Source organism: Berghia stephanieae, chromosome 3 (assembly GCF_034508935.2).
Source record: "Berghia stephanieae isolate SIO BIC M18660-M18661 chromosome 3, UCSD_Bste_1.3, whole genome shotgun sequence".
Taxonomy (NCBI): Eukaryota; Metazoa; Mollusca; class Gastropoda; order Nudibranchia; family Aeolidiidae; genus Berghia; species Berghia stephanieae.
Window position 1 is genome coordinate 16,388,463 of NC_088362.1, and position 10,210 is coordinate 16,398,672.

Consider the following 10,210-nt stretch of genomic DNA (forward strand, 5'->3'; position numbering starts at 1 on the left):
ACGACCCGGCAGTCCTTCGGATAAAGATGTCAGGGACGGACAAAATAGTAAGAATAAAGAGAAGAGCCACTAGACCTACCTATTACCAAGCTCGAAAAAAATAAAACGGCAGAGGACGCTGGGCGCTTGCTATGGGTAGGTCTAGCGGCATTTCTCCTTATTCTTAGTACTTTGCTGTTCCGACTGCGTGAATCTCCCCTCTTATAGTTATAGGGGCCCTACACTATCGGTCTTTTGGACTGAAATCCCACTGAAGTCCCAGTTGGATAGCTGATTATCGATTTCGATTTCATCGGCCTGTACATGGACTGAGGTGCGGTTGAAGTTATGTAGGGTTGACAGACTTTTTCTTTTCGCGAAGAATTGAAGCGAGTTCACACTTTCATCGATTTCTTTTGGTTAAAGGTGTGTTAAAATATCTACACTAAGAAGAAAGTGTTTATGTGCTTTGATAGTTTATTTTGTTTTAAAAGGAAGCGAGTCAATTAAAAGAAATAGGAATAGGTCCATCTGGACGAAACAGTGGCTTCGTAAAAGATATAATTTCACTCACACAAATCTATTGCAAGAACTGAGATTATACCCTTGTGACTTGGCAGAAAATGGGAGAGTAAAATCATTTTAGATTTACTATTAATATTAAAAGCACGCAATCCAGCCTCAAGCACAGGATCTCACTAAGAGTAACATACTCAAATGCTTACATTATATATTCAAAACAACATATATAACAATACATAACTGAAAGATGATTTACATGGGGGGAAAACATCATCTCCCCAAAACTTTAACGATGTTTTACTGCTTCCCTCCTAGTCCTAGCCAAGGGAAAAAAAATACAATTGATCTCATTCCAAGACAAAGATGAAAAGCAAATTGGAAAACAAATATAGAAGACACATTAAATGACCTCCCCCCATACAGCTCTGTGATTATCGAGTGAAAAGAAAAATATAGAGCAGAGAAGAGAGAAATGGGGATTCCTGTGTCCCCTGAGGTAGATGAAAAAGCAAGCGAACCATCTTGGGGAGGGGAGGGGGGAAGGGTTATTGTTTGTTTTTAAGGGTTTTACGGCGCTTGCAACACATTTGGGTTATATCAGCGTCAGTAAAAAGGAAGAAAATGGGATAGTAAAAAGTTCTAAAATTACAATTAAAGCACCCAAGAGACAGTAAGACAAAGGGGAACTGGGAACAGTAGATGTAGATTCCAAGAGCATACCAACAATGTACTTAGTTTGAGATCACCTATAAGTCTCATCCAGACGCAAGCACAAAATCCAACAAAGAGGAATACACTCAAATGCTTACATTATACATTCAAAATATCAAATATAATAATACATAACAGAGAGATGAGTCAAGGAAAAAAAACAAAACAAGTAATCTCGTTCCAAGACAAAGATAGAAAGCATGTTGGAAACAGATATAAAGGGATAGAAGACATAGTATGTACCTCCCTGCCCACTATGGGAGGTCAGGAACCCCACCCAGTCCAAAGATTATAATTCAATAATTCAAAATCTTTTTCTCTTGTCATCATTTCAATATTTTTTTATTTCATGCCATTTCCTCCCTTTGCCCCACTCGCATTCATTAAAAAAAAAAAAAAAAAAAACTAAAGCAATAACAAATGAGAATTCATAACTGATTCACATTATGTCACGATTAACTAAAAGTCTTAAGAACCAAAAAAAAAAAAAGAATTAAGGGAAGGTAAAAATCAAATAAGCACTTATTTTAACTGTGATAATTAACAGGTTGCAGTGAAATTTGAGACGGCCTTCAAATTCAAAGTTAAATCATTCTCTAATGGACTTTGCGGTTGTCGTGCCATGGTGAGACTTTTTTTTAGTATATTTGATGGAATTTTGAAAATATGATGATGGTATTGAAAAATATTGGATTGCACATCTTTGACAAAAGTAAAGTCAATTCTACTGTCATCACTAGAGGTTTATCTCAGGTGTCCAACCAGGAGAGCTTAATGATAGCTGCATACAGTTTAGTGTCAATTATCAGGTTTGTGTAGATATCCACAGCTCGATGATGGGAACAAAAGAAACCTCTAATTCTCTACTTCTATGTCCAACCATTTTGGACGGGAAAGGACCAGGGTCGATAGTTGGCAGTAGACTGTTAAGTTTCATCAAAAACGCATCTTGGCAGATCAAATAGGACTATCTAGACCGTCGTTATAAAGCTATGTTAGAATTCTTTTCATTTATTTCATTTTATATCTATGAGATCTGGCAACAGTATGAACTCAGATAAATCAATGATGTATTAAATATTAAAGAATTGGCTTTCTCCAAAACTATTTGCATTGATCAAGTCATTGAACAAACTATTGAAACTGATAACAAATTAATTATTTCAATTCATACATGGAATTCAATAACTTATAAAATATCTTGAAACATGTTTATACTCAACCTCAATAACACGAAATATTATACATCATAGAATCTATGTCAGAATACAGCGTTTAATTAAATGAAATCGGTTTCTTAAAAATGAACTATCATCCAGAGAAAAATAAAATGTTTAAACTTGTCTAAATGATATTTCAAAAGCAGGAGGAAAAGCCAAAAATGCGTAATTCTCAGGGGGGAAAAATGACTATGACTAAAACAAACTTTATAAATATTCTATTCTCAACAAAATGAGATAATGTATCAATGTCTGTATGCAAGTACTATGGCAACAAACTTTTCCACATTTTCTAATGAATTCTAAACACAAGTAACACATTTCTCCTTGTCTAAGAGACAAATCAAATTAATCTTGAAAATCATTGATGCCAAGTAGTAAACTAAGGCCCTTTTAAAAAGTCTTTAAGAGGGTTAAAACTTTACAGCTTGAATCAAAGATTAAAATTTATCACAAAAAAATAATTTAGTTTTTAAACTAGAAAAAAACAAAAACAAACCAACAAATAATGGAAACAACAGGAAACTTAAAGGTTTTATCATATCATCAATAGATTGAAGATGTAGGACACGGATAGCTAAAGCAGAATTCAGCACTGCTTTTAACAAAAACAATCAAAATGGTATTCAAATGAAATTCAGACCTCATTTACACGTCACAATCTTACTCTAGAATTCATATTCTGCTCTCATCAAACATCAGATAATCTCGATAGATCCACTTGTAAACTAACAAATTGACATAGGCTCACTCAAGAACAATACTAAAAAATAAATAAATAAAAAGTATAATAAATAATAATAAAAATTAAGTTCATATTTCAATCATACCCATTCAAGCCAGCTCATCCATCAACATTCAACAATCAACACTTTCAAAACAAGACCAGCAAACAAATTATCAACCGTAATCATGTTTCTATTTCCCATTTCTAACACGCACTTACACACACACACACCTTTCATGCACACACTAATCATCCCTCCTTTCAAAACACTCAAACAACACGCCTGACTTCAAAAAATCTCTTGAGGTAATATACTTGACTAAGTGACATAGCTACAAGCACCAAGGCTTCGAAGAACGACCATAAGACAACTCGAGAGTTCGTGCTGTCGTTGATGGAACGGTGGATTCTCTCTCTCACTTCCATATACTCTTGTTCATGTTTGACACCAGTCAAGGACGTAGACAGCTCGTTGATCATCTCAACCAATTTATTTTGGTTAGCTATGGATCAGAGAGAATGAGAGATATGTAGATAAGACCACATGCATCTTACTCAAATGATCTCTAAATTAAATGAAAGAAAAATATGACTGCTGTTATACACAAAACAATAACTCTTGGATATTAGTGCTTCAAGGATCAAATACAGTTCACCTCAATTACAATAAAGTCAGCAGGAATACTGATTAATGTTTTTGAAAGAAAAATGTGGTTATTGATGCAAATTAACCCAAAAAAAAAAAAAAAAAAAGTGGGTGGGTTTTATTGTCCTTGGTTAATCAAGTTATGTCCATCGGATACAATTCACCATGTCCTAGAAATTGTAAGGAGAAAAGAAACCACTTTTACAGAAGCTTTTAAACAATGCATTATCTCTTAAGTGTAAAATTTTAAAATGTCAGAAATGACGATATGATGCTAGCTGCGGTGTGGATGTAATTATGATAATGTGGTAGTAGTTGTAGGGGCGATGATGATGATGATATTTGATCACGTCAGGTATAATCATAATATAGTGGTAGTGGTTGAGGTGAATGTGATTCTGTGGTGGTAATCATGACACTAAGATTGAAGCTATCCTTGGAACCATAAAAGCAAATAGGAATTTGTAACCCAACATGTATAGTACAATACAGAATTGTTTTCAGGTAAAACCACATGTATGCCATCTCTATATATACAGGACACTTATGAAATCACCCCCATGTGAACCGACAATATCAAATCAGTATTCCTTCCTCTGAAGCCAAAAGCACAAAAAGCTAAAATTCTAATCTAATGCATTAAAATAAAAAGAATTGACTTTATCATCTTATCTCTTTAAACTCACAAATTCTCTTATACCTCTATGTACAAAAACTCTAGAATTTCACCTCGGCTACCTGTCATATACTGTACATTAGATCAAATTTAAGATAATTGAACGAATTCAGCAAACAGTCCCAAATGAGAACTAGGGTAGTTGCCTAAAAATGTTAATGTCTTTAGCTTTCATTTTCTTAATCTACCTCAAATATGTTTAATCGATACAAAATTTTAAACAATATAGGATCAATCTCTCACTTGTATTCAATGAACACAAATTTTATGAGTGGAATTACTTGTACAGAAACACTGGAACACAAATCAGACTTGCCAACCTTTGGAAAATGAAATTAGGAACACCCCTTGTCCCCACACCAAAGTCAGTATTTTTACGGCGACCACTATTGCAGACTCTTTTCAAGGGGAACTTTATGATACTGTCAAAAAATACAAAGGAAAGACAGTTCACTCTGCAGAAGAAACCTGTATGAATGTAATTCCTTGCATACTGGCGTGTCAATAAACCAATAACAACAGCACAACCGATTAAAAACAACCTTTTCTTTCTTTTATTTTAAAATTCCAAATTGAGAATCGGGATGGATGGCAAGTCTTATCACTTCAAAATTTTTAACTCACCATCTCCTTCTTCACCACCTGTGGGATCCTTAGGTTTCTCCCCAATATCGATTGTGAAGACAATGTTCTTGGTGGTCATGGTGGACATGGCATTACTGAAGCAGTACTTGTAATTGCCATCCATGTGGGCTGCAAAAGTAAACTTGCCATTTGATTCTCGGTCACCAGAGTGGATAAGTTTGCCATCAGGACCATGAATCTGTGTTATAAATAAAAAAACAAAAAAAAACCATCAAGATCCACTGATTAAAAATTGTTACTAGGTTTTACATGAAGAAATCATCCTCGAATTTTCTAGTCATCAGGAAAAACAACTCAGCATTCTAAAACCATGCAGAATCTTTGTGTGGCTTTATGGTCATTTGCTATAACACACACTTAGTCTTAAGTTTTTGACCTGTAGGTCTCTGGTTTGATTTCTGCAGTGAATGACACAAAGTTGAATCCTTGAAAATGAATCTTTACGCATATGAAGCCAGTGTACTTGGGTTTAAAATTAGTATCTAGCCAATAACACCAGTCTCCGTTGAAAAAAATATATTGTAATTGAACTAGCGATAACAATAACAGGATTCACTTCTCATTCTGCATGCTAAATATTGCGGTTAACTTAGGTTCCCTTGTAGCACTTTAAGAAAATACTATAATGATATTGCATTGCATAAAAACATTGTTCTAAAAAAAAGCTTAGTATCCTCTCCCTGAAATATTTCACTTGAAAGCATTTTTTTTTAAAAATTGTTTTTACCAGTTTAACTGCTAAGGCTAGCAACACTAGGTTTGTCATTCATTAGGACCTACAGAGATCTCTTTTCTCATTGGTTACCAACTGTCACTGAAACAAACTGAAACCTTGGCATTGAGCATTGCCAAAACAAGACGTTTTATGTTGAAAGATCAGGATTTGTTATTGGATGAAGAAAGTGTTTAGGCCCTAACCATCCTATGTTTGGTATTTTGTTCTTTTAGAAAGCTGTTACACTTTTGTACAATGGAAAAACATATTACTTTTTTTGTTATTGGCTGAAGAGGGATTTTGAGCCCAAACATTCTGATTCCGTATTTGGCATTTTGTTCATTTTAAAAGCCATTATTCATCTTTGTATACACATATTTTTACAATCCACAGCTCCTATTCCTACCATTTTGTCCTTTTCCTTTTTTCACTAGATATGTCATTTCTTTCTTTCATTTAAAAAAAAAAATTTAAAAAAAAATTGTATTCTATGAAAAAAGTTTTTAAGACCCGATATTTGATTCTTCAATCTTCAATGGCTTGTATTTGCAAAAGGCCTCAAAGGCCCATCACTGCAAAAGTCAGTTACAGCTCAATCAAAACAGGGAACAGTCACAGATTACTTTAAACTGTTTTGAAAGCTTCCAAGCATTCAACGTTCCTTATGTCCATTGGCAAGACATGCCAGTCGTTTATTGTTCGTGGGAACAAAGCTGTGTTTGTATGTCTCTGTACTGTTCTTGCAAATGGTTGTATTTATTAATAATAATAATAATAATAATAATAATAATAATAATAATAATAATAATAATAATAATAATAATAATAATAAGAATAATAATAATAATAATAATAATAATAATAATAATAATAATAATAATAATAATAATAATACGTAGTGTTTTTATGCACCCCCGTTGACGGTGTATCTTAACGGATCGTTTTTATACACCTCCGTCAAGCATGCGCATTCCACCCAATTTCATTAGCGATATTGTGTTTCTGCATTTGGACATGGCGAAAGTTATATTGTGACATCTGTAGGATGTTTTTGTTAATAAATTTATATAAAAATATTAATAATTTAAAAAATCGAAATATAAAACCAGAAAATAGAAGTTGCATTGAAGGTAAAATAATGTTTTAGTTTTAGAAAGACCTTATTAAATGCGATGAACAGTCAAGTGGCTCCGTAGCGCAGTGGACAAGCTGTCAGACTCCAACCTTGAAAGTACCGGGTTCGATTCCCAATGTTGCCTTTTTTTTTTTTTGATTTACTTTGTTTTTGTTTGATTTTTTTTCTTTCTTTTTTTTTTTTTCAAAAACGCTTTATTATGTTTTTAAAAAACTTCGATTTTAATTTTCTAAAATTATTTATTTATTTGAGATCAGTATTTGTGTGCCATGTTACTTTTTACTTTTGATGTTTTAAATTATTGTTATTATTCTTTAATTTATTATCATTGTACATCGGTAATCACTAAGCAGCGTGCTAAACTACAATCTAAAACTATTTAAACCTCATGGACGTATGCAGCAACAACTTTACCATCATCGCCAACAGAGGTGCATAAAAACGATGCGTTTTTGTACACCAACGGAGGTGTATAAAAACGCCACCATAATAATATTGTGATGCATTGTATATTGTTGTATCTATGTGTGGCTTACTTATCTGATTTGCTTTTCATGCAGGTTAGGACTATGATGGGTGCGTTTGGGTCGTTGGTGGTTTAGTTAAAGGTAACAATATGGGATACATTGCGCCTGTTTTTCAATGATTTCCATTTAAATTTAAATTAAAGTATGTTCAAGTTCAATTGACTGCAGGGAGGACATGATCCCAGGTCTCTGGATTTGCATCCGGTCGCAATGACTCTTTTCTCACTACTGTCACCAAGTGGATGCATCAGTTTCTCCTGATTGTTATGGCCATATCTCAAAAGTGCCAGAGTCATAAAACATGCATTTTAATTGTCTATTGTTTTTTAAAAGTGAGGAATCCAATGACAATGATGACTGACAATACTGACAACAGACTTGCCAATGACAATAGGGAGTTTAATAGAAATTCTAAATGTACCTCACACACTTGAAACCAATGTCATATGAAAGAGCTGGCAACACAGATTACAAAACAGTTTGAATTTTGTTTCTATCTTGAGTAGAAATGTAGATACGGCAGTCAAAGTCTGAAATTTCAGACCGATTTTTACCCCAAAATTACCATTGCAAAGTTGTGACCGAAAACACGTGATGTTAATAAAAAATTGTTAAAACAGTCAATATTGAGTTCTCATCATATGTTGTATACCAAAATGTTCGTCTTATCGAGGACAATGCATTTACATTAATAAAGAGGAAGATAAACATTTCAAATTAACACATTATTACATAATATGACGCAAATGTTACATAATCAAAAACTCGGCTAGACGTAAGAAAGAATTTGCTCTATCACTTTTGGATTTATCGCCAATATCTCACTGAAACAATTGCAATTAATTACCCTCTTTTAATTAATACATAGAGAATAAAAAGGGTTTGAGAGTATTTAAATGAAAAGATATAAACATGTTGTGTAATGACATAATGAGTTTATTTTTACCTATGGCAATTTAATTGCATATAAATCAAATAAAATGGTAGATTGAAAAAGTTCAAATAAATTGAAACAGATTCCCTATTATAATTAGAAGGAAAGTTCTGGATTTTAATACTTTAAAAAATTCTGCTGAACCACTTTGGGTTTATTGCTATTACATCATTTGAACTGACAATTAATATAATTGTATCCCCCCCCCCCCCCCCCCTTCTCTCTCAATGTATGGGGGTGTCAAAACTAATAGAACTTCTTACCATAATAGTTATTAAGGCTAAGGCCTTTAAATTTAAAATATGGATGCAAATGATAAACATATCTAAACAAATGGGAGAGAAACTTGATGACTTGATGGCAAAGTAAAATAAAATAAAATTAAAGCAATTGGTATTTTTAAAATATCGATATTATTAATATCGAAATTCACAAAGAGAAGAAATATACGAACTTTTAAAACAAAAACTATAAAATGCCTATAAATAAAGTTGGAAAGTATGTATTCAAAATAAAAACATAGTAAATAATAGTACTGAAAATATTATGGACTAAATTTAACATAATATATAACTAAATTTAAAATATCGATATGAATATCGATATCGCCCGGCAGCCATGATGAGAAGATAATGTAAACAAGGCATTTCGGCGCAGAGTTAAAAGGTGTCTGCGCATCGATATAGAGCCCTGAAATTTGGCATGAATAAAGTTTAGATGTTACTCTAAAAACAAGCGTTTAAATTTTAAAAACACACGCGGTAAATAAAAAAATAAATGCATTTGAAAATTGCCAAATTTTAACTTCATATAACTTCTGGAATTATTAATGGATTTTTCCTTTAATTGGCACCATTTAATTTAAAAGGAAATTGAAAGACGAAAATAATGATACCAAAATATCTGCGATATTCCTCTTTATAACGAAGTTATGGATCTTTAATTGCACCCCCCAAAACGCGAACGGCAACTTTCCTATGGGCGAGTTGGGTCAAAATTTGACTGCCACTGCTGCTGCTCACTAAACTGCCTAATGACAATGAACCTGAAACAAATTTCAATTCAAAAAGGATTGGACAACTTCTAGTATGTCCGGGATAGTCACTTTTGTCTCTAGTCAAGATGGGTGTCTTAGCATAAGTTGATCAGTACTCAATACTAACCTTGATGTCAATATCCAGAAAACCTCCCTCTGCAACTTCGAACATCAAACTGAGTTTGGTTCCAGACGTAACCTTCTCAAAAAAACATTCTTCGGCATGGGCATCTATTGTGATGAAGTAGCTATTTGCTAGACCTACAATTGCAAATAGTAGTGTGAAAAGTGTTGTCGAAGCAATATTCATTTTTTAAAAGGCACAGAAAGTATATAATCACTTCGATAAAATTGAAAAAAATATTGCCAAGTTGGATGGAAGTACGTTGTCAACAAAGTAAAACAATGCCACGTACGGATTTTGCACTACTGCGCATGCAAAACCGGTGACCGGAACTAGAGAAAATAAAAAAATATAAATTGATAAACTGCAAGGAAACAAAAGAAAATAAAATAAAAACAGGTGAGCGACGATTGCACCTAGTTCTAAAGAACTGCTAGTTTTAAACACAGTCTGATAAATGACCATATACTTCAATCTAACCAAGGAATATACATAGACAAGACTGTCATCAATGGCAATGATCAAATTGTTTTCAAAGGAAGATAACTAAAGAAAGCATTATTAAGAAATATAAAACGCAGTAGCTTCCCCTGGAATCAAGGGACTCTACTCT

General features: G+C 33.2%; 2 protein-coding genes across 2 annotated transcripts in view; one reads left to right on the top strand and one right to left on the bottom strand.

The window, feature by feature from the left end:
- Nucleotides 1–1,524: 1,524 nt before the first annotated feature.
- On the bottom strand, nucleotides 1,525–9,929 carry LOC144967240 (transmembrane emp24 domain-containing protein 2-like). Its single transcript, XM_078904204.1, has 3 exons — nucleotides 9,601–9,929; nucleotides 5,106–5,304; nucleotides 1,525–3,662 (listed from the first exon to the last, which is right to left on the bottom strand). Exons 1-3 carry the CDS (start codon nucleotides 9,781–9,783, stop codon nucleotides 3,430–3,432), a joined length of 615 nt encoding a protein of 204 aa, XP_078760330.1. The 5' UTR covers nucleotides 9,784–9,929; the 3' UTR covers nucleotides 1,525–3,429.
- Nucleotides 9,930–10,207: 278 nt separating this feature from the next.
- Nucleotides 10,208–10,210, top strand: part of LOC144967234 (uncharacterized) — a 225,885-nt gene continuing 225,882 nt past the window's right edge. The window contains exon 1 of the mRNA XM_078904194.1: nucleotides 10,208–10,210. This exon is cut by the window's right edge and continues 85 nt beyond it. The gene's annotated coding sequence lies outside the window, so the exon portion shown is untranslated.